We start from the raw sequence: 24,558 nt of genomic DNA on the forward strand, positions 1-24,558 counted from the left end.
CCACATTTGTCCATTACTTACTCTGCCTTTTGCATAAGGGATTTCTTTCTTTCTTTCTTTTTCTTTTTCTTTTTCTTTTTTTTTTTTTTTTGAGACAGTGTCTCACTCTGTCGCCCAGGCCGGAGTGCAGTTGTACAATCTTGGCTTACCGCAACCTCTCTGCTTCCCAGGCTCAAGCGATTCTCCTGCCCTCAGCCTCCCGAGTAGCTGGGACTACAGGCATGTGCCACCACACCCAGCTAATTTTTGTATTTCTTTTTTTTTTTTTTCTTTTGAGATGGAGTCTCGCTCTGTCACCCAGGCTGGAGTGCAGTGACATGATCTCGGCTCACTGCAAGCTCTGCTTCCCGGGTTCACACCATTCTCCTGCCTCAGCCTCCCGAGTAGCTGGGACTACAGGCGCCCGCCACCACGCCCGCCTTTTTTTTTTTTTTTTTTTTGTATTTCTAGTAGAGACGGGGTTTCACTGTGTTAGCCAGGATGGTCTCGATCTCCTGACCTCATGATCTGCCCGCCTCGGCCTCCCAAAGTGGTGGGATTACAGGCGTGAGCCACCGTGCCCAGCCTAATTTTTGTATTTCTATTAGAGACGGGGTTTTACCATGTTGGCCGGGCTGGTTTTGAACTCCTGGCCTCAAATGATCTGCCCGCCTCAGCCTTCCAAAGTGCTGGGATTATAGGTCTGAGCCACCGTGCCTGGCCTACATAAAGGATTTCATTGAAGATTTGCAAATGTCTGTGGGCTGGGCTGCCTCAATTTGAATCCTGGGTCCGCCGCTTCCCTGCTGTGTGGCCTTGTGCAGGTTACACAGTCTCTCTGTGCATCAGAGTCTTCTGCTGAAAAATGGAGCTGATAAAAAAAGAGAGAGAGAGAAACGGAGCTGATGAGAATGACTGTTGCCTCAGAAGGCTTTTGTGGGAATCCATGGGGGTAAAAATGTGTAAGGTGCAAAGTGCCTTACACAGATCCCACTCTGACTGTCATCTCAGATGAGGAAACAGAAGTTCAGAGAGATGGCCAGGCATGGTGGCTCATGCCTGTAATCCCAGCACTTTGGGAGGCCGAGGCGGGCGGATCACGAGGTCAGGAGATTGAGACCATCCTGGCTAACACGGTGAAACCCCGTCTCTACTAAAAAATACAAAAAATTAGCCGGGCGTGGTGGCGGGTGCCTGTAGTCCCAGCTACTCGGGAGGCTGAGGCAAGAGAATGGCGTGAGCCCGGGAGGCGGAGCTTGCAGTGAGCTGAGATCATGCCACTGCACTCCAGCCTGGGCGACAGAGCGAGACTCCATCTCAAAAAGAAAAAAAAAAAGAAGTTCAGAGAGATAAGGTGACTTGTTCCAGGGCACACAGCCAGGAAGTGGCAGACCTGGGGCTTGAACTCAGACCCGTCTAACCTCAAACCCCATGCCTCTTCCTCTGCATCTGGCCTGCTCCAAACTGAACAGCAGGACACCTGAGGCCAAGTGCTGATTCCACCATTTCTTAGCTGTGTGAGTCTGGGCAGCCCAGTCATCCATCTGAGCCTCGGTTTTGTCATCTGCAAAATGGAGACATAATTCTTACTTACCCATCCTAGGAAAGTTGGGAGGCTCAGAGAATTGTGTGTGCCACAGCTAAGCCCTGGGCAAAGCAGAAAGATGAGTCTGGTTGACAGCTATGACCCCATCCACTCTACTGGTCTACAACACTCTGACTGCTTGTTCCAGAAGAGGGCACATCTTTTCAAATGTACACCCCTCCCCATCTTTTACAGCTGTTCCTGCTCCCAGGATGTGTATCTGACTGGAGTTTCTGGATTAAAGGCCAGTCGTGGCTTCATTCCACATCCCTGGGTGCCCTTCGGCTCTTCCTAGGAGCATCTCCTGCACCCACCCCCCAGGGCCCCACCTCCAGGCTGCAGAGCTAAGACCTAGGGGCCCCTCCTCAGGGAACCCTCGCCATCTTTGGAAGCAGCCAGCAGAGACGCTGCTGTTAAGGTCCATGCCTGTTTCTGCCCCCATCCTGCTGCTCTGGGCCATGGGAATAACCAGTGGGGAAGGAGTTCTGGCCCCTGGGTGTCAGGAATGTCGTCCTCCAAGAAATTGCATTAACCCTCTGAGAGACCAGCAGGACGCAGCCATGAGGAAGACTGATTGGGCATCAAGATGGCACTTGGGCTGGCTGCCCTGTGATGTGCACCAGCCCGGAGACCCACGTGCCTGCTTGCCAAAGAGGCTCCTTTGGGGAATGAGGAGCCCCTGATTCCTATTTCCCTACCCCAAATTCCTTGGAAGCCTCCGCCTCTAGGGGATGAGAAAGGGAAGCAGGTGGGTGGAGGTGAAGGGGGCAGGGAGCAGGTGGGAGGAGACCCGAAGAAACTTCAAGGACCTTATTTAAGAGCCTTGCCATTGCTGTGAAGAAAAATGACTTGAAACCTCTCTAGAGAAGAGTGTGGCTAATTGGCATGTATGTTGGAGGTTAAAGAGCGGAAGGAAGAATCTGATTGTTTTTTTAAGTTACTGAGAAAGTGAGAATGTCACTCTGGGCAGAGAGAAATTCTTTTTTTCTAGAGTGTGACTTTCTTTATACTACAGACCATAGTGGGCCGCTGAGACTTGCAAAAAAGACTTCTTTTAATCCACCTTCCTTTTTCGCAGGCAGCAGTAGAAGGGCCTTTAAATCAAATGCAATCACCAAGCTTGTCTCTTGCTCTTATTCCTCACTTCACTCCCTGGAATTTGGCATTTGATGGATTCTGGATCTGACTTAAGGCTTTTTCTAAATCCAAGACTTGGGGAATTTTGTTAACAGTGCAATAAAAATAACTTCATAGTGTTACAGGAGGCACATTAAAGACGGTGTGTGTGTATGTGTGTGTGTGCTGCTCTCTTTCCTTAAAAAAAAATATAGACAATGTTTCTTTAAAAGTCTCCATCTGCAAATCCCATTAGATGTGCATATAAGGTTTCTGATGATTAATAGTTGCCTGCTAGGGTTTTGGTTGGAGGGGATCTTGTGTGTGTGGGTTAACCCCTCCCTCTCCTCTCTCACATTTCACTTCAGAAATTTGTCACTCTCTCCCCACCGCAGGATTTAAAAGTGTGTCCCAGCAGCCCTGGTCCAGCCCTCTGCAGGCATTTGCTCTGGGCTCCAGGACGAACTCCTCGTCAGCTGGTGCGTCTGGGTTGGGACAGTGAAAATGTTTAGTGTCATTGGCGACAAATACACATACAGGGGATCCCAGTAGGTAGGCTGGTGCATTGGAGGGGCAGGAGCAAGCCCGACATAGGTGTGTGCACACACATAGGAGTAGCTGGCCACATGTGTGTGTACTTTAAGGAGAGACTTTAGTTTTGGGTTTTTTTTGGTTTTTTTTTTTGGTTCCTGGGGTAAATTTTCTGTTGAACATTTTCCCCTCCTATTTAGTTTTTTTCTTTTGCATTTTTAAAAATTTGAACATAAAAAGTATAAACAATCAAATCTTTGAAAAGACCGAGGCGTGCAGCGGACAGCAGATGGATCCCGCGGCCAGCAGCTGCATGAGGAGCCTCCAGCCCCCAGCCCCTGTCTGGGGCTGCCTTCGAAACCCCCACTCGGAAGGCAATGGGGCCTCAGGGCTACCCCACTACCCGCCCACCCCGTTCTCCTTCCACCAGAAACCAGACTTCCCGGCGACAGCGACGGCAGCGTACCCTGACTTCTCAGCCTCCTGCCTGGCAGCCACCCCACACAGCCTGCCCCAGGAGGAGCACATCTTCACTGAGCAGCACCCCGTTTTCCCACAGTCCCCCAACTGGCACTTCCCTGTCTCAGACGCCCGGCGCAGGCCCAACTCAGGCCCGGCAGGGGGTTCCAAGGAAATGGGGACCAGCAGCCTGGGCCTGGTGGACACCACAGGAGGCCCAGGCGAGGACTACGGGGTGCTTGGGAGCACTGCCAATGAGACAGAGAAGAAATCATCCAGGCGGAGAAAGGAGAGTTCAGGTAGGTGGCTCAGGAGCAGCTGATCATTCCTTTACTGTGTGACCTTGGGGAAGTTACTCACCCTCTCTGTGCCTAGGTGCTCTGAGCATGAGTTTCTGTCTAGTCCATCCAAATGCAGGAGACTGGACCAGTTACCTTTGGGGTTTCTTCCACTGAGAGTTCTAGGATTCTCTGGTGATGGGGACCATGTCTGTGTCCCAGCACTCCTGGGCCCCAGGAAGGGTGTCCAGCAAGAGAATGAAACAGGATCAGCCAGGATTTGGAGGACAGGTGAAATGGATCCTCTGGGTGCAGACTGGCGAGGGCTGGTGAGGGGCTTTCCTGAATCAGGCTGCCATTGAGTCATGCTCCTCCCCACCATGCTTTGGCCAGCCCCAAGTGGTCCTAGAGCCACAGGGCTCGCTTACCAGGGAAGTTCAGCTGAGGTTAAGGCTCTGAGAGCTAAGACTGAAGCTGGGACCCCGGGTGGCCACCCAAAGCCAAGACCCTATGTGTCCAGGAGCCTAGAGGCAGAGAAGCAGGCCTGCAGCTGGGATGGGAGAATCAAGGGGTGAGGGGGAGATGGAGGGCTGAGGTTTGGGGCAGACTGCCCACCAGGTATCACCCTGCGGAGCTGGGCCATGTCCAGGCCAAGGGGACAGACAACTCAGCATGCTGAGATCTGGCTGACCCCCTGGGAAGGCAGCCCCGCAAGGAGCTGCAAGGGATGGGCAGCCTCTGAGAGAGTCAGGGAGGCAGGCAGCCAAGGGAGTCCGTGCTGGAGTCCCAGAGGCTGGAGGATGAGATTGGCCTATTTGTTAAGATTCCAGCTAAAGCCCTTCTCTTCCCCAGGGTGGGGACCTGCTGCTTCCTCACCTCCCCACCAGGCCCTCCCTGGTTGCTCACTCTACCTGTCCACCTTTTGTCTGGTTCCTTGTCCCGGCCTCGTTCAGAACAAAGCAGTGACCAAGCCTCCTGCCCGTGCTGCCCTGTTTTCCTCCTGACAGCCGCCCTCAGGGGCACGCCTGTCTGTTGGAGCCTGTAGAGGACCTTCCCATGGGGCTAACCAGGGCAGGACAGAAAAGAAGGACACCAACCAACAGGTGGGAATGCTTTGTGCTTTGCTTTATAAGCACAGCTTTCCCGAGTTTCTGCTCTTAGCCAAGCCCAGGAATGCTCTGAGATGAATAAAGGGGTCTCACCCAAAAAAGCTCAAACTGAGAGGAAGAAGAGGCCTGCAGAGGTGTGTCAGCAGTGGGATGTGCCCTGATGGGGAGGCTTAAGGTGCCATGGGATACTGACGTCAGCTCTTTTGAGTCCCACGGGTTTGGGAGATGGGGACAGCAGGTTTTATTAGTACCTTGATTCTCTCCATCTGCAAAATGAAAGACTGAAAGTTGGTGAGAACACAGAAAGAATGGGGTCAAACTAGAGTGAGCAGCTCATCTCCATTTGCCCAGGACTTTTCCAGTTTTAGCACTGAAAATCCTGTCGTAGGAAACCCCACAGTCCCAGGCAAACAGAAGTATTGGTCACCCTAGAAGTGAGCTCAAACCCCAGGCTTCAGGCCCCCGGTATCACCCCCTTCAGTAGATTTCAAATGCAATCCTCATTTTGAAATGATGTTTGGTCTGTCTGCTTGAAGAAGCCCCTTCTTCAATGGGAGATAGGAACTCTAGCAGCCCTCGTGGCTGCTAAATAGAAGGGCCCTTTAAACCGCCAGCCAGTTAGATCCCCATCCCGAAAATTAACTCATCCTGCCCCTGGTAGGAAATGTGCTAAGGATGAGAAGCAACTCTCAGCGACTTGGCTCTGAACCCAGTTGAAGAGCTTTCCCCTTGGTGGCGGCACGCAGCACTGTGGCTCCTTCCTCTCTGCCACTTTCCAGAGAACTGAGAGCCAAGGGCATTGGGAAGGGATAGCAAAGCCAAGAGCCTGCTGGGCTCAGGCAGAATCTTCCAGCATTCCGAGTCTCAGCAAAACCCAAATGCACCAGCTCTCTTTTTGGCGAGTGGCCGATGGCCCTGCAATGCAGAGAGAGCATTCACACTAAGCAGCTGGCCACCCAGGAGTACAGGGACACCCTCTGCTGAACGGCCTGCATGCTTCAGGGTCAGACTTTGGTGGAGGGAGGTTCCCATCCGCAGGGGCCCTGGGCTTCCCTAAGGGTCCCCTCAGGAGCACCAGCAGCAGATGAGGCAGGGCCCAGTGAGCTGACTCTCACTCATCCCCCTGTGATTCCAGACAAACTCACTGTTCAGCATGGAAATCTTTATTGCCGCAATGCTTGCATCCTCCTTTGGAATTTAACTGAAGGGGAGGAAGGAGGCAAGAAAGATCAGCTTTGTAAGAGCCCAAAGAAGGGGGAAAGCGACGCAAGGCTCACGACCTACTCCAGGAATCTGGAATTCAGCTCAGAAAAGGCAAACCCACAGAGAGCCCCCCACCCAACCCTGCCAATCCTGAGTCTATAATTGGATCCCCTCTCCAAAATTGTGATATTTTGTTCATTATCAATTTTTTGCATTATTTTTGATTTTTACAAATATTGCCTTAAAATATTCTTTTTTTTTTTTTTTGAGATGGAGTCTCACTCTAACGCCCATGCTGGAGTGCAGTGGCATAGTTTCAATTCACTGCAACCTCTGCCTCTTGGGTTCAAGCAATTCTCCTGTCTCAGCCTCCTGAGTAGCTGGGATTATAGGCGCACGCCACCTCTCCCGGCTAATTTTTGTATTTTTAGTAGAGTCGGGGTTTTACCATGTTGGTCAGGATGGTCTCAAACTCCTGACCTCGTGATCAGCCCACCTCGGCCTCCCAAAGTGCTGGCATGCGCCACCGTGCCCGGCCTTCCTTAAAATATTATTGATCTTGACTACAGAGGGGTTGGGCATGCCCTTGCATTTGGGCCTCCCCAAGTCCAGGCTGAGTGGTCCCTGGAAGCTTAACCAGCATTGATCAGAAACGTGTTTTCCATAGTTCTTCCCAGCCAGACAGACAGGCTGCAGTGTCAGCACGGCAACTTTTGGCTGCATGACTTTGGAAAAGCTCTTAACTTCTTCCAGCCTTTGTTTCCCTGGCTGTAAAATGGGCATATAGCAGTAGCACCTTCCATAGAGAGTCTCTCTGTGAAGGTTAGATGCAGTGATCCATGAGATTAACTCTGTGCCTGGCACATAGTAAGAGTTCAATAAATAGCAGCTGTAAATGGTATTAGGCCCATATTTCCTGAACCAGCCTTCAGAATATAAGGTCTGACAAATATTTCTATATTTATGGGGATGGTGGAATTGAATATTTCAATTATGCTGTCTCAGAAATTCCTGAGTCTAGGGAACTTCTGGCAATCATTTTGTTCCAGTTGTCATCAGGAGCATGGAGCTCAGAGACCTGCCGGAGAGGTTATGGGGTGAGTTGGGCCTGGCAAATGCACCCCATATTGAGTGGCTGAGAAGCCTCCAGAAATGGAAAGTTTATTGTAAGAGGAATGTTCTCTGAGCTTCCTTCCTCCTTTGCCATCTCCTTCAACTGCTCCCCGCTCACTCCCAGTGGAATCTGGAGCTGATCTACTCAAAGAAATTATCAAGAAAGCAAGGGTTGGCCGGGCGCGGTGGCTCATGCCTATAATCCCAGCACTTTGGGAGGCTGAGCCAGGCGGATCACCTGAGGCCAGGAGTTCAAGACCGACCTGGCCAACATGGTGAAACCCTATCTCTACTAAAAATACAAAAAAAAAAAAAAAAAAAAATTAGCCAGGTGTGGTGGCAGGCACCTGTAATCCCAGCTACTTGGGAAGCTGAGGCAGGAGAATAGCTTGAACTCGGGAGGTGGAGATTGCAGTGAGCAGAGATCACGCCACTGCACTTCATTCAGCCTGGGTGACAGAGCGGGACTCCATCAAAAAAAAAAAAAAAAAAAAGAAAGAGAGAGAGAAAGGAAGAAAGGAAGGAAGGAGACAGAAAAAGAGAGAAAGAAAAAGAAAGAAAGAAGGAAGGAAGGAAGGAAGGAAGAAAGAAAGAAAATGAACAAACAGGGGGAGAAAGAAAGAAAGCAGGGTTCCTGGCCTTTGGCACTTCCCCACCCTGGAGACCAGCATGGTGTTATCTTACCCAGACCACTCCCAGCCCCAGGCCAATGGGGATTAAAGACCCCTGCTGGCAGGGACAGCTGTGAGGCCACTGTTGTTTTCCCCCAAACTGTCCTTGCTACTGTGGTTGTCTTTAATTTATGGGAATGAGGGATTTTGCGGTGGTTTCCTCATGGGGTTCAAGGGAAGGTTGCGTGTGATTAGAGTGGCTACAGGTGAATACGATCGCCCGCCTGGGAAAGCCATGGTGCTAGAACTCAGCACTGCTCCCTCCTGCTCTCACGTCCTCACTCTGCTGAGACATGCCTTTAATCAGACGTGATTTGTCTCATCCTTCTTCAGCTCCAACACGTGTGTTCCCAGAGCTGTCCTGCCCCAATTTCTCTTTGCAAGACCTGCTCTCTGCCTGCCCCCGCCCAACCACAAATTTGCCTAAGGTATAAAACTCCACAAATAGGCCTCTCTCCTCTTTTCCCTCCTGATGCCTCTTTACAGGCCACCTCCCCACCCCAGGTCCCCTCCACTACCCCTGCCACGAAGCCACACCCGGGGACTGACCTTGCAAACACATCCTGCATTTTCTTCCCCCTCTCTGACTGTGCTCTGGTGGTTTCTCCTTGCCTAGAGCACTCTCCCCTTCCCCGTACTTCTGCCTGTTGAAGTCCTACTTAAAAACCACCCAGCTCAAAAACAACCCCTTCCAAGAATATTTTTGTCCTTCTTTTTCAAAAATTTATAGCTACATTTGCATATAACATAGTATCAAAGAAAGCTACAGTTAAGAAATTTCAAAGTCTAGTATCTGCTAGAATCTGTGTTGATTTTCTCACTTTAGCTTGCAGTTGTTTCATAAAGGAACTCTTCTGAGGTTTCTTACCTGGGACATCTTATATTTGAAATCTCCTTTTTTAAAAATTGGGGTCAAATACACATAACATAAAAGTTACCATCTTAACAGTTTTTAAGTGATACAGTACAGTAGTTGTGCAATCGATTTCTAGAACTTTTAATCTTGCAAAACCGAAACTCTATCTCCATTAAACAACACCCTTTTTTCCCTTCCCCCACCCCCTAGCAATCACCATTCTTTCTCTTGCTAAACATTTGACTATTTTAGATACCTTACATAAGTGAAATCATGCAATATTTGTCATTTTTGTGACTGGCTTATTTCACTTGGCATAATGTCCTCGAGTTTCAACCAGGTTGTAGCAAGTGACAGGATTTTCTTCTTCTTTTTTTTTTTAGAAAGACAGGGTCTTGCTATGCTGCCCAGGCAGGTGTTGAACTCAGGGCTCCTAGCAGTCCTCCCACCTTGGCCTCCCAAAGTGCTGGAATTATAGGTGTGAGCCACCATGTCTGGCCTCCTTCTTTCTGAGGACAATAACATTCCATTGTATGGATATACCAAATTTCTTTCTTCTTCTTTTTTTTTTTTTTTTTGAGACGGAGTCTCACTCTGTTGCCAGGCTGGAGTGCAGTGGCGCGATCTCGGCTCACTGCAACCTCCGCCTCCCGTATTCAAGTGATTCTCCTGCCTCAGCCTCCCAAGTAGCTGGGACTACAGGCACATGCCACCACACCCAGCTAATTTTTGTATTTTTAATAGAGACGGGGTTTCACCATGTTGGCCAGGATAGTCTCAATTTCTTGACCTTGTGATCTGCCTGCCTCAGCCTCCCAAAGTGCTGGGACTACAGGCGTGAGCCACTGTGCCCAGCCACCAAATTTCTTTATCCATTCATCTGTTGATGAACATGTAGGTTGCTTCCACCTCTTGGCAATTGTGAATAATGCTGCAATGAACATGAGTGTGCAAATACCTCCTGGAGAGTGTATTTTTTCTTTTTCTTTTTTTTTTGAGACGGAGTCTCACTCTGTCACCCAGGCTAGAGTGCAGTTGCGCAATCTCAGCTCACTGCAAGCTCTGCCTCCTGGGTTCATGCCATTCTCCTCCCTCAGCCTCCCGAGTAGCTGGGACTACAGGCGCCCGCCACCACGTCTGGCTAATTTTTTGTATTTTTAGTAGAGACGGGGTTTCACTGCGTTAGCCAGGATGGTCTCAATCTCCTGACCTCGTGATCCACTGGCCTCAGCCTCCCAAAGCACTGGGATTACAGGTGTGAGTCACTGTGCCCGGCTGGAGAGTGTATTTTCAATTCTTTTGAGTGTATACCTAGAAGGGAAATTGCTATATTATGTAGTAATTATATTTTTAATTTTCGAAAAAAATTATTTATTATTAGAATAAAATATAGAGACGGGGTCTCGCTATGTTGGCCAGATTGGTCTTGAACTCTTGGCCTCAAACAGTCCTCCTGCCTCGGCCTTCCAAAGTGCTAGGATTACAGGTGTGAACCACTACACCTGGCCATATTTTTAATTTTTCCTTTTTCTTTTTTTTTGAGACAAGAGTCTTGCTGTTGCTCTGGCTAGAGTGCAATGGCGTGATCACGGCTCACTGCAATCTCTGCCTCCCAGGTTCAAGTGATTCTCTTGCCTCAGTCTCCCAAGTAGCTGGGATTACAGGCGTGTGCCACCACGCCTGGCTAATTTTTGTATTTTTAGTAGACAGGGGTTTTACCATGTTGGCCAGGCTGGTCTCGAACTCCTGACCTCAGGTGATCCGCCCGCCTTGGCCTCCCAAAGTGCTGGGATTACAGGCATGAGCCCCTAATCTCCCCTTCTTATAAGCATATCAGGCAGACTGGATTGGGACCCACCCTAACAGCCTCATTTTAACTTAATCCCTTCTTTAAAGGCCCAATGTCCAAATACAGACACACTCTAAGGTACTGGGGTTAGGGCTTCAACATAGGAATTGGGGAGGGAAGCACAATTCTGCCCTTATAGGGACTGTACAGGACTGTAAGGGGCAGGAACAAGGGACAAGGTTCAAACTGTGGCACAGACCCTTCAGTTGAAAACCCCTTTAGTGAAAGCAGCACCCAGATGTGTGCCTGACCCCAGAGCTTTCCTAGCTCAGGGTCCTGTCGGCTGGTAGAGCTTTTCCACTGAGACAGGAAGTTGTTTCTAGCCACAAGCAGATCCCTGATTTCCTATCTTACACCAACAAGTACAGACATAAAAAGTGGAGGCAGTTGGCCGGGTGTGGTGGCTCACGCCTGTAATCCCAGCACTTTGGGAGGCCGAGGTGGGCGGATCATGAGCTCAAGAGATCAAAACCATCCTGGCCAAAATGGTGAAATCCCATTTCTACTAAAAATACAAAAATTAGCTGGGCGTGGTGGCATGCGCCTACAGTCCCAGCTACTCAGGAGGCTGAGGCAGGAGAATCGCTTGAACCTGGGAGGTGGAGGTTGCAGTGAGCTGGGATCACGCCATTGCACGCCAGCCTGGGTGACAGAGCCAGACTCTGTCTCAAAAAAAAAAAAAAAAAAAAAAGTGGAGGCAGTTTTAGGAGTGAATCTCTAAAGAAGGGAGCTGTTTGACAGAGGAAAGGAGAAAAGAGGCATGGGCTGGGTGCGGTAGCTCACGCCTGTAATCCCAGCTATTTGGGAGGCCGAGGTGGGTGGATCACTTGAGGTCAGGAGTTTGAGACCAGCCTGACCAACATGATGAAACCCTGTCTCTACTAAAAATACAAAAATTAGCTGGGCGTGTTGGCTCACGCCTGTAGTCCCAGCTACTCAGGAGGCTGAGGCAGGAAAATCGCTTGAACCAGGGAGGTAGAGGTTGCTGTGAGCCAAGATCGTGCCACTGCACTCCAGCTGGGGAGACAGAGTGAGATTCCGTCTCAAAAAAAAAAAAAAAAGGCAATGGTAGGCTGGGCACGGTGGCTCACACCTGTAATCCCAGCACTTTGGGAGGCTGAGGCTGGTGAATCACAATGTCAGAAGATCGAGACCATCCTGGCTAACACAGTGAAATGCCATCTCTACTAAAAATATAAAAAAATTAGCCAAGCGTGGTGGCAGGCGCCAGTAGTCCCAGCTACTTGGGAGGCTGAGGCAGGAAAATGGCGTGAACCTGGGAGGCACAGCTTGCAGTGAGCCGAGATCACACCACTGCACTCCAGCCTGGGCGACAGAGTGAGACTCCGTCTCAAAAAAAAAAGCAATAGTAGAGATGAGAATGAAATAAATGGACAACCCCAATAAGTGTCACCTGGGTCGCCAGAGTGATGCCAAGTCCCATACAAGTGACCTCATGCCCATGCTCACCTTCTTGCTGGGCCACGGTACAGTAATAGGAGGAAGGGTGGTCAGAGACTAAGGTCAAGCGAATTAACAAGGTAGCCCTGGTTCAGGTCCCTGATCCACAACTTCCTGGCTGTGTGGACGTGGGTGAGTCCTAACCCTCCCTGAGTCCCAGTCTCTTCTGAGGAATGGGGATAACAGTACCTGCTTCATAAGGTGGGTAGCTGTGAGACTAAATGATATCAGAGATGTAGAGTCCACAGCCAACACTTGGTAACCCCTGGGTCCAGTTTTCCCAAACCCGCATATGAGCACCCCTCTCTCTTTAAAGTCCTCCCCTGATGCTGGCTGGCTGCATCAGGTTTCCCACGTTCAAAAACAGGCCAAAGTGCCCTGAGCTCTGCTGAAGTCTTTGCCCCCTGCTGTCAGCCGGGCCTGCCTGACTCTGACGATGCTACTGGCTTAGGGTTGTGGCAGTGCTGGGTGGGGTGTGGTTTGAGGGGTGCACAGCTGCAGCAGCTCCTCTTGTCCCGAGTCCATGTCCAGAACCCCTAGTGAGGAAGAAGTGTTACGGTCCAGAGTGGCCAGCGTGGGAGGGGAGACAGCAACTCCACACTCAGCCAGTATCCCTCTGGGCATCCCCGGCCTCCTGATTAGAGCTCCTGACCTCCTCTTCTGACAAGCAAAGAAAGCTCAGAGCCCAAAGCAGGACTCAGGCCTTGGCCACCATCTGAACTCAGAGGCTCCAGCACAAATCCCACGCCTGGGCCTGCTCAGGCCCCTGATCAGGTATAGTCGGAAACTCTGGAGAAAGTCCATTTCTGCTGAGGCAGCAGGATCCTGACCAACATCGAAGACGGAAAGGTCCAATGAGCCCATGAGCTGTAAGAAGGTCAGCCCAGGGGTCGCCTCAGCTCTGCTCCGCCACTCTCCCATGCTAGGGACTCAGGATTCCTGCCCGCTCACCTATTTCTCTGGCTTGAATAAATCACGGGCACTTGGGCCCAGGGAGGGGGGATAACTCAGAGGCAGAGAATCCTTTCTGCCTGAGAGACAGGACTCACAGCCCCTACAGACCTCCAGAGCTGGCCCTTTTCCCCAACTCCCTCTCTGCCCATAACTTGGGCTTCTCACCCAATTTGGCTCCCTGGCCTCTGGCCAGGACCCACCCCCTTCCTTTTCTTTTCTTTTCTTTTTTTTCCCCTTGTTTTTCTTGCACGCAGAGGTAGAGGAACAGTGTGGGCAGTGGGCCTGGGTCTCAAGCCCACACTTCCTTTGGTGACAGCTGAGGGTGACATATGGAGCTTATAAACAAAACCCAGAACTACCCATGCCTCTCCCCATCCCCTCTTGAAAGCTGCTGCGCTTCCCCCTCACCAACCCACCCCACCTGGGACTCTCAGCAAAGACTATAGCACCAGACTTTTTTTTTTGAGACGGAGTCTCACTCTGTCGCCCAGGCTGGAGTGCACGATCTAGGCTTACTGCAAGCTCGGCCTCCCAGTTTCATGCCATTCTCCTGCCTCAGCCTCCCGAGTAGCTGGGACTACAGGCACCCGCCACCACACCCGGCTAATTTTTTTGTATTTTTAGTGGAGATGGGGTTTCACCGTATTAGCCAGGATGGTCTCGATCTCCTGATCTCATGATCCACCCACCTCGGCCTCCCAAAGTGCTGGGATTACAGGTGTGAGCCACCGCGCCCGGCCAGCATTACGCATTTTCATTCCAGAAGAACCTGCCTCTCTCCCCTGAAACATCCCTTGAATTCCCTGGCCCCAGAGAGGCTGGGAGCCCTGCCGATGTCTCTTTAGGCACCTACAGGAGAGGAAAAGGGCCTGGACACTGGGGTGGGGCAGGCTCAGTGAGACAGTCAGGCCAACCCCAGGAAGCCAGGGAGATCCTGGATGTGAACATCCAACCAGTCTCGGGCTGGCTCCATCCCAGTCTTGTCTATTTCGACGGGCTTTGACCCCTCCTTCTGAGGTTGAAAGTAGGAGAGCTTACGGGGACATCAAAGTGTCTATGCTGTGACAGTGCAGGAAGCCACAGACACCGTTTTCAGAGGATTTGCCAAGGTTTCACCTACTGATGTCATGCTCCAAATATTCCCTTCTTTTTCCCTCTCTGGGGAGTCCCAGGGAGAGAGATCTGAACCCAGACCCAGACAATGTCCCTAAGATAGGCACAGCCTCCATACTCATCCTCCCCCGAGGGCAGTGTGACATGAGGCTATAGCCCTAGACTGGTCCCAGGGGCCTTGGGCAAGTCATTTAGTCTCTGGATCTTAATTGCTCATATGTTCAACGGGCTAATGTGTACCTTACCTACCTAATGGAATAATTAAGAGGATAAAATAGGAGACAGCCCAATAGGGTGGAAAGAGCTTCCTAACAAGAAAATCTGGGTTCTAGGCCCAATTCTGCCCCTAACTTGCTGTGTGTCCTTACAGGAGTTCCTTACCTTCTCTAGGCTCACCTATAAAATGAAAAGGTGACATTGATCATCTCTAAGTCCCTCCCACCTCTACTTTCTATGATTCTGTAGTATCTGTGAAAGCCTAAAAGAAGTTCTCTTTGGAGGAAAGAAATCCCTTGTCAACTGCACAGTGCTATTTGAATGTGAGGCATTTGGCATCCTGTCTGGTTTGGATATTAATTTATGTAAACTGGTGCCCTCAGAGTTGGACTGTAGAGTACAGAACTCCAGAAATGTTCAGACAGGAATGGGTCTGTCTGAACCTCCCTGTAGCTCTGATAAAGCTGTCTGCTCACTTTACGAAGGCCTGCCAAATGTGGCAGCTACATATGAAATAATTTGCCCTGGATGGTGTGGAAGCTTATGGTGGAAACCGCAATCACACGCACACCGTTTGCATTTCTCTGGGCATTTGACTGTTCCCTCACAGCCCTGCTCCAGCAGAGGGTGAGGGCTATGCAGGGGCTGGGGTGGGGCAACTCCTCCCTAACCACAGAGGCAGCCCACTGAGGGCCAGCATCCTCCCTCCGCAGTCCTGGAAGAGGCATCTGCGGCCCCCAAGAGAAAAGCAGCGCAGGAGTGATGTGGATTGCCATGTGACACATCTAGTTGTTGTGCCTGGAATTGTGGAACTCTGAAGGCTGCAGCAATAGTGGCCTAGGCCAGGTGCAGTGGCTCATGCCTGTAATCTCAGCACTTTGGGAGGCCGAGGCAGGTGGATCACCTGAGGTCAGGAGTTCGAGACGAGCCTGGCCAACGTGGAGAAACCCCATCTCTACTAAAAATACAAAAATTAGCCTAGTGTGGCGGCAGGCACCCATAATCCCAGCTACTCCAGAGGCTGAGGCAGGAGAATCGTTTGAACCCAGGAGGCAGAGGTTGCGGTGAGCCGAGATCCCGCCATTGCGGTGACCAATCTCCAGCCTGGGTGACCAAAGTGAGACTCAGCCTCAAAAAAAAAAAAAAAAAAAAAAAGCTGAAAGGCCAGACATTTAAAAGATAACCCTTTCACACAGGTCTGGAGACGTGGTGCCTTAAGGAGCATAGTGCTCTAACTCTGCCCGTGAGTCATCTCAGATACAATCTCTAATAGAACTCTTTCTGATGGTTCTTGTGAACAGAGCTTCAGTGACATGCCAGGCACTGTGCTAGGTGTTAACGCCCGCTATCCAGCTCCTGTTACTTCTCAGCCTGATAAGCACAGCGGGTGTAGCTATTCCTGCTTTGCAAATGAGGAAGTTGAAGCTCCAAGAACCTAAAGGACTTGCCCAAGATCCAAAAGCTCTTCCTCGGTGCCTCACTCACCTACGAGTGCTAAGGCCCAGGTTCACCAACAGGTCCTCCGACACGTCTGCATATATAACTTCCCTCCACACAGCTCAAGGCAGGGAGAGAGAAACGGCCCAGCAGAGCCCTGATCATTGAGCCGTGGGAAGGCTGGGGAGGGCTTTGGAACAGAGCACACAGCAAGACCTCAGATCTGACTGAAGGGAGGAACTAGGAGCTGAGACAAGAATACGTGAAGTTGGAAGAGCCTCAGACTTCATCAAGGCTAAGTGTTCTCAATGGAAGAGAGAGTAGGGAGTGTAGGGCATCAAGGCTTATGTTCCAGGAAGGAATTCTGACACCAGCTCCCTGGCAGAAACAGAATCCGGTCCAATCCCATACTTCTACACATGGGGAAACTGAGGCCCACAGAGGAGAGGAAGCCTCCCTAACAAAGTTGTACTATCCTGGGAACAGACCATCCTGGGAAGCATGAGTTAGTTTCTTTTTCTTTTCTTTTCTTTTTTTTTTTTTTTTGAGACAGAGTCTTTCTCTGTTGCCCAGGCTGGAGTGCAGTGGCACTCATGGCTCACTGCAAGCTCCGCCTCCCAGGTTCATGCCATTCTCCTGCCTCAGCCTTCCCAGTAGCTGGGACTACAGGCACCTGCCATCACGCCTGGCTAATTTTTTGTATTTTTAGTAGAGACGGGGTTTCACCATGTTAGCCAGGATGGTCTCGATCTCCTGACCTTATGATCCGCCCGCCTTGGCCTCCCAAAGTGCTGGGATTACAGGCGTGAGCCACCTGCACCCCGCCCAGCATGAGTTACTTTCATGTGGCAGGGTGCACAGGAACTGTGCCCATGAGCAGGGTGACCGAACAGCTCCCAGAAACGGCATGCAAGTGCTCATAGTGTTTCCATCTTGCTGAATATGTTGCAATTTGTAATACTGTTGCAAAACAAAGACAGCGTAACTTCCACTTCAACTTTCATAGCTTGCTTCCCATACTTCTGGTCCCTTCATCATTTCCAACAGTGGTGAACGTTGATCCCACTCTGGGAAGTTGACAAGGGACAACCGCCCCCCCAGAGCCAATATCCATCCCACCCACCATTAGTAGGTATAGCCCCCAGGTTCACATAGGGAGTTAGCTGAGACCGTCAGTTCCCAACCCAGACTTCTTCCTGTTTCCTCTGCTGGAAATCGGCACTGGAACCCGAGAGGCTAAATCAGGGCAATAAGAGACAGGAGAGGAGAGGTGACCAGGGATGGGGCATAGCTTGGCTGGCAGTAGTCAGCTGCCCTCTTTGCAGAACTGGGGTGGGGGAAGTTGTTTGGGGGGACACCATGGGGCACCTGTGCACACCTAAGCAGGCCTTGGAGGAGGGTAGATGTGGGTAGCAAACAGGGTGGTGACCCCAGGACCTCTGGTAGGGGTGACAAGCCCAGCTGCCATGGTCCAGCTCCAGGCCCCAACCTGAGACAGCCAGCCAGGAGATACGGAGAGCCTTGGCTCTAATCAGATGGATCTGGGTTCAAATCTCCCTTCTGTCACCTAAAAGCTGTCAGGCACACTGGGCAAGTTCCTGGGCCTGTCTGAGGCTGGCTCTTCTGTATAACAGGATTATTTAGCAAATACTTAGCAAGTACTTTTTCCTCTTCTCTCTAGGAGAATTATGTGCAGAACTGGTTGGGGGCGCGGTAGGGGGCAGTTGTGCCAGGTACAGAAGCAACTATGGCTAGATGCTAGGGTGAGAAAAAGTGTTTCCCTGGGGAGACAGCTATTAATCAAATTATCACACAAACCCATGTTAAGAGTGCTAAAGGGGGTAAGAACAGTATCCACTCACAGGCCGCTGTGTGGTGAGGTTAAAGCCGCAGATGCCTCTGGACACACACAGAAACCTTCAAGAAGTGCATCTGTTTCTATCCCAGCCCTTCAATGGCATCTCGTGGAGCTGATAAATTGGAGAATATATTTGTCCAGCACTTTTGGATTTTTCTTTTTTTTTGAGACGGAGTTTTGCTCTCGTTGCCCAGGCTGGAGAGCAATGGCGCAATCTCGGCTCACCGCAACCTCCGCCTCCCAGGTTCAAGCGATTCTCCTGCCTCAGCCTCCCGAGTAGCTGGGATTACAGGCATGAGCCACCACGCCCAGCTAATTTTTTGTTGTTGTTTGTATTTTTAGTAGAGACGGTGTTTCTCCATGTTGGTCAGGCTGGTCGCGAACTCCCGATCTCAGGTGATCCGCCCGCCTCAGCTTCCCAAAGTGCTGGGATTACAGGCGTGAGCCACCGTGCCTGGCCACTTTTAGATTTTAATAGCATGTTGCACACACATATTAACTCGTTCGGTCTTCCAATAACCCTAGGAGGTAGGTGAAATTGTTTTCCTCAATTTCTTGATGAGGAGACTGACGCCCAGAGAGGCTAAGTGACTTCCTCAAAGTCTCCAGCATGGAGATTCAGGATTCAAGCCTCTGCGGTCCTCTGGGCTATCCACTCCCCGCAACCGTGGAAAGGAAGGGCTGGGAAACACTAAGCCTCGGGACGGGAGGAGATGGGGAAACCAGTCCCCGACCGCGCCCGTCGTCTAAGCCCGGGTTTCCTGCCTCTCTCCGGGCCCGTGGGCCGGGCTGTGCTCCGGGAAGCCCGTCATCTGCTCGTGACCGACCCTCCCCGGCCCGCTGCCAGGAGGGGGCGCGGCGCTGGCGGCGGCCAAGGCCGGAGGGCTCCTCGGGGACCCCGGCCCGGGGCTGCGCGTCCTTCCCTCCTGCCCACGCTCCCGCTTCCGGAGGGGTCTGGACCTGCCTTCTCCGGCCTGGAGCCAGAGGCCGCCGGGCAGGCAGCCCGCGCCAGGAACTCGGCCCGCTGCCCTGCTCCCCGGGCGCGCCCCGCGGGCGGCCAACCCGGATCGGACGCGGACCCCCGGGCCAGGGTGCCACGACACCCCTGACCCGGGCACCGGGACTATCGGGCCCCTCCCCCGCCTTCTCGAGTTCCCGGAACGGCGGCACCCACTCCCCTTCCATCCCCCGGCGGAGGCCGCGGACGCGCAGCGCGAGGTGGGCCAGGCGCCCAAATCACTTTACCGTGCGCCTCCTGCTCGAGAGTCGCCCAGCCCAAGGCAGTGGAGCGCGGAGGCGGAGGACGGGGAAACTGAAATACAAAGGGATTGAGTGGAAAGCAATAGAGGGAGGTGCTGGGAGGGGAACCAGCTAGGCTCAAAGCTCCAAAGTGGATCGCCGGGTTAATGTGGGGTTCCTGCCTCGCCACCCACTCCCAATGCGGCTGCCTAGCCGACTGCATAGGCGGCTTCTCTGCCTTACACTAGCGGGTCTGAATTCCCCAGCCCAGTCCCCCAGGTAGCTTAGACCCGGCCTCTGAAAACAGAAGATCCCTCCTTCCAACACTCCTCCCCGGCAAGGCAGAGATGGGTCTTTCAGGGAGCAGGACGTTGGGCCGCAGGTTTCGGTAAAGCACCTCACTCGGAGCCACAGCCTCCATGTCTATAAAATGAGGACAATGGACCGGGCGCAGTGGCTCACGCCTGTAATCCCAGCACTTTGGGAGGCCAAGGCGGGCAGATCACTAGGTCAGGAGATCGAGATCATCCTGGCTAACACAGTGAAACGCCGTCTCTACTAAAAATACAAAAAAATTTGCCGGGCGTGGTGGCGGGCCCCTGTAGTCCCAGCTACTCGGGAGGCGGAGGCAGGAGAATGGTGTGAACCCGGGAGGCGGAGCTTGCAGTGAGCCGAGATTGCGCCACTGCACTCTAGCCTTGGCGACAGAGCGAGACTCCATCTCAAAAAAAAAAAAAAAAAAAAAAAAGATAATTAATGAAGCAAACGTCTTTTAAATGTTAGAGCCCCGGGCTCCTGCAGCCATTCCCTGGCCACGTGGCATGCATTGCGAGTTAATTGTGTAAGTGTGTGGTCTTCTTCCCACCTCCTCTCCACCCACCACCTCCATTCATTAAAGTGAAGGTAGAGCTGCCTCCCACCCGTCTGCTCAAGAGATAACCATTCAGCCCCTTTTATTTGTTCAGGACTTTACCGTTTGTAAGCCCTTCCTAAATTTTTTTTTCAAGACGTAGTCTTGCTCTGTCGCCCAGGCTGGAGTGCAATGGCGTGATCTCGGCTCACTGTAGCCTCCGCCTCCTGGGTTCAAGCGATTCTCCTGCCTCAGCCTCCCAAGTAGTTGGGATTACAGGGGCGTGCCACCGCGCCCAGCTAATTTTTTGTATTTTTAGTAGAGACGGGGGTTTCGCCATGTTGGCCAGGCTGGTCTCAAGCTCCTGACCTCGTGATCCACCCGCCTTGGCCTCCCAAAGTGCTGGGGTGAGCCACCGCGCCTGGCCCCTACATACTTTTCATTTGAACAGTATGTGTGTGTCAAATCGCCTGAATTTAATTCTTGTCTCCCACACCCCCTGGCTGAATAAACTTGGGCAATTTGCTTAACTTCTCTGTGTTCGTTTTCTGGTCCATAAAGTGATACTAATACTAGAACCACTTGGTTGGGCTATTGAGGAATAAGAGGCTAATATATGTCAGGTACAGCACCTGGCACAGAGTGTGTCCCCTGACCCTGTTGGCAGTTATGACTGAGCCCCGCTGAATCTAACATGCAGCCTGCTTCAGAGGGCTCCAGATGGCTTTCCAGACTTGGCCCTCTGGGGCAGATTCTGATTCTGTAGGTAGGTCTGGGGCAGGCCTGAGATCCTTCAGGTCTGAACAGCTCCCTGGTGCTACTGATGCTGCTGGCACCCAGGCACTCCTTTGAGTGGTGAGGTCTTAGAGCAGCGGACTTGACTGTGCACCAGACGTATCTGGAGGCTTTGTAAAAATAGATTGCTGAGCGCCATCCCCAGAGTTTCTGACTTAGTAGGTCTGGAATGAGGCTAGGATTTGCATTTCTAACAAGCTCTCAGGTAATGCTGATGCTGCTGATCTGGGGACCATAGTTTGAGGCTTTGTTTTAGAGCATCTCACCCCTCAAGCTTATGGCCACCAGTAATGTCATGCGGGGGGGGTGGGCTGAGGAGTAGAGGTCATTAAACAGCCAAGAGTAGCTTCTTATGCTTTGGGAATAAAAGAAAGTTCGGGGTGGGGGGAGGGTGGGAGGCAGGTACCTGAGATTGGAAACCAAAAATAAAAAATCTTCCCAGTTCTAATATGGGTAAGACACCAGAAGGAATAAAAAGGACAGTGTAGCTTTTTTCTCAGCATCCTGTAAAAATAAGGGAGACTGGGAAAGACTGCCTAGTTGCTCAAGGGCAAAAGAAAGGGAATGGAGTCTCCCTCAGCCCATGTCTTCCTGTTTGGGGTCCTCTCTCCCCAGACAACCAGGAGAACAGAGGGAAGCCGGAGGGCAGCAGCAAAGCCCGCAAGGAGAGGACGGCCTTCACCAAGGAGCAGCTGCGAGAGCTGGAGGCAGAGTTTGCCCATCATAACTACCTGACTCGGCTCCGCAGATATGAGATTGCGGTAAACCTGGACCTCTCTGAGCGCCAGGTGCGCCCCCGGTGGGCCCCTCCTCTTCTTTGCTCTCTCATCTCCCTCCCTTCCCTCCTTTCCCACCACCCCTCCCTGGACCTTCTCCTCTTTCTTCCTCCAGCCAGTCCAGCGGTTTTCAACTGTGGCCACACCTGAGAATAGCCTGGGGAGTTTTGGGTTTTTTTGTTTTTCGTTTTTTGAGACAGAGTCTCATTCTGTCGTCCAGGCTGGAGTGCAGTGGCACGATCTTACTGTAACCTCCACCTCCTGGGTTCAAGCAATTCTCCTGCCTTAGCCTCCCAAGTAGCTGGGCTACTGGCGTGCGCCACCACGCCCGGCTAATTTTTGTTTTTTTTTTTTAGTAGAGGCGGGGTTTCACCATGTTGGCCAGGATGGTCTCAAACTCTTGACCTCAGGTGATCCGCCCGCCTCGGCCTCCCAAAGTGCTGGGATTACAGGCGTGAGCCACTGCGCCCGGCCCCTAGGGAGATTTTAATAGTGCTGATGTCTGGGCTCCACCCCTAGGGATGATTTTAATTGGCCTAGGATGGGATACAGGCCTCAGAATTTTTCAAAGGCCCCTTAGGTGATTCTCACATGCAGCTAGGTTGGGACCTACGGTCTGGCTATTCCCAAACTTGAGTATATGTTGGAATCCCCCAAGGCACTTGTTCAAAATGTGGATTCTGGAGGTCCGGAGAGAGATTTTACCATAATGAGTGGGCCTGAGAATCTGTATTTCTAGTACATTCTCCAGGTGATCTGGATATGCAGCTGGTTCCTGGGCACACTTTGAGAAAAACTTCCCTGGCCCTTTGTTTTAGACTTTCCCTTCAGCCACCCCACACCCCCACACCCATGCTCTGATACGGAATAATAGTAATAATAACCGTAGTATTTGATAGCAGATTTCAGTTGACAGAGCACTCTGCCAGAGGGCTGGATATTGAATCAGAAGACTTAGATTCAAATCCTGCCTCTATCACTTTTCCTAGCCCTGGGACCTCTGGGTCTCCATCTGTAAAATGGGATCATAATCCTGCAGGTAATACTCAAGCTCAGATGAGAAAATGTGCTTACCAGAGCTATCTAAACCAAAAAGTGCTCTATAAATGTGCCTAAGGATAAGGCTGATGACCTCTGCTCCCAGACCCTTGGGGAATGGAGGTAGGGGGCAGGGGGACCTGGCACAGGCAGGGCAGGGCATGTGAAGGGGGTGGGGCCGATGCAGAGTGCTTTTAGAACCTGTTCCCCCGTCTGGGGCTTTATCCGAAGCCACAAGACAGACCTCTGGGCAGATTGGTATGTCCTCTCTTCGGTCTTAGTTCCTGGGGCCTTTGAGGGAGTAGGGAGTGGTAAGTGATGGTTTCAAGCTGGGGTCCCTGGAGTTACACCCTGGCTAGCCTAAGCATTGACATGGGGAGGAGGTCACACCGGCCCTGGAGTGACCAGGCTCCTTTGCTTCCTCCCCCAGGTCAAAGTGTGGTTCCAGAACCGAAGGATGAAGTGGAAGCGTGTGAAGGGAGGTCAGCCCGTCTCCCCCAATGGGCAGGATCCTGAGGATGGGGACTCCACAGCCTCTCCAAGTTCAGAGTGAGATTCTGCATGGAGGAAAAATGACTAAGGACTGAGCCCCCTACCCAACTACCCCCACCCCAATCCCACCTTCACCTTCTTCCTTCCCCAGCCAGGGCAGCCTCTCCACATCTTTCCCTGACTCTTGGATATGAAAGTGCCCAGCATTCCTGGGAGTCTTAGGATTTTCCAGGAAGTTCTGTCCAGCCTCTTAGCAGCCTCTTCCCTAGGGCCTTTGCTCCCACACTCTCATGGAATCAGACAGAGATCCTACCGGGCCGGATGAATCTGGAAACAGCTTCAGAGATACTGCTTCTCAGCGTCTCTTGGCTGCCACCCATGCCTCCTCCTACCGCCATTCTCCTAGGTCAGCCAGGCCTCCTCCTGGTCTGGACACCACCTGGCCTGGTGGGAGAGGAGCTTTGGAACCAGCTGGCGACTCGGAAAGTAAATGCTTCAAAAGGAAGGAAATGACAGAGACACACGCCCTTGCCCACCTTCCTCTGTAGGCTGCACATCTGAGGCTTTGGGGCCCCTTAGTTGTCCCGAAACCCCAAGAAAAATCAGAATGAGGAGAGTCAAGGACAGCAACTCAGCTGCCGCAAGCCAGAAACACATCCCTGTCTCCAAATTTGTTGGCTAAGTGGAGACACTTCTGAGCACTGACTAGAGAAGACAGAAAAATAGCCCGATGTAGGTTTCGGTGTCCTCATATAGGCCCGTCCACACAGGCTTGACTGGGTGGACAAGAATGAACCCATGACAGCACCTGCTGCTTCAAAATCAAAATCAATTTAGGGATACAGCAGGGGCTGTTGGGCTGTGCTCCAGAGAAAAGGAGCAGCTACTCCTTTTAAATCCACGATTTCTGGATTGAAAACCTCTCCAGATGCTGAGTTGTAGGGCTGAACAACTAGGGGCTGAAAACAACGTAGAGGCTGGAAAGTGTCCCCTGCATTCTGGAGGGGAGGGGAGATAATAAGGAGGGCTGCTGGGTGAGGGCCTGGAGATGTGGAACCCTGGAGTGGAAGGTTCTCCAGTGACAGTGTCCTGTGACTGCAAAAGGGGACAAGAAAATCCTCTTCCTCCATGGGATGGATTTAAGCTCTTGCTGTGTGTTCTACAAATGTTGTTATTGTGGGAGGAAATGCTAGGTTTTTGTGTGTGGACTGCCCAGACCTCAGCCAGGTCTTCTGGAGATGACATTTGAGGACTGATGGCCAAAGAGCATGGGGGACTGAAGCCCTGGCTGCCTCAGCGCTCTGTCTCCCAACACCAGCTGGTGTTGCAGAGGGAGGTCAACATGAGTTTGGATCTCTTGTATGCAGATGTAATCATTCACATGTAAAAATAACCCCACCCCCCACCCCAAAAAGGGCAAGAGCTGTGGAAAATGATTGCCAAATGAGATGGCTGGTTAGAGCATGATTTTTTCTAAAGCATACTTCATATATTTTCTTAAGATTACATCAAGCTAATTGTGCAAGCTCAATTCACTTTGTAAGAAAACTCTCGGAGAAATAAAATCAATAAAAAGCAAA

At 51.6% G+C, this 24,558-nt stretch overlaps 1 protein-coding gene across 1 annotated transcript; it reads left to right on the forward strand.

The window, feature by feature from the left end:
* The first annotated feature begins 3,107 nt into the window (after nt 1-3,107).
* Nucleotides 3,108-24,558, forward strand: MEOX1 (mesenchyme homeobox 1). The gene is made up of 3 exons (XM_003806082.5): nt 3,108-3,969; nt 21,288-21,460; nt 22,917-24,558. The coding sequence occupies exons 1-3, from the start codon at nt 3,501-3,503 to the stop codon at nt 23,037-23,039; spliced, it is 765 nt and encodes a 254-aa protein (XP_003806130.3). The 5' UTR covers nt 3,108-3,500; the 3' UTR covers nt 23,040-24,558.

The sequence above is a fragment of the Pan paniscus genome, chromosome 19, assembly GCF_029289425.2.
Source record: "Pan paniscus chromosome 19, NHGRI_mPanPan1-v2.0_pri, whole genome shotgun sequence".
Taxonomy (NCBI): Eukaryota; Metazoa; Chordata; class Mammalia; order Primates; family Hominidae; genus Pan; species Pan paniscus.

Coding starts and splice junctions, on each gene's coding strand:
- MEOX1 (XM_003806082.5), top strand. CDS start 3,501: ATGGATCCCGCGGCCAGCAGCTGCATGAGGAGCCTCCAGCCCCCAGCC. Junction 3,970..21,287: donor GCGGAGAAAGGAGAGTTCAG/GTAGGTGGCTCA, acceptor CTCTCTCCCCAG/ACAACCAGGAGAACAGAGGG. Junction 21,461..22,916: donor TGGACCTCTCTGAGCGCCAG/GTGCGCCCCCGG, acceptor TTCCTCCCCCAG/GTCAAAGTGTGGTTCCAGAA.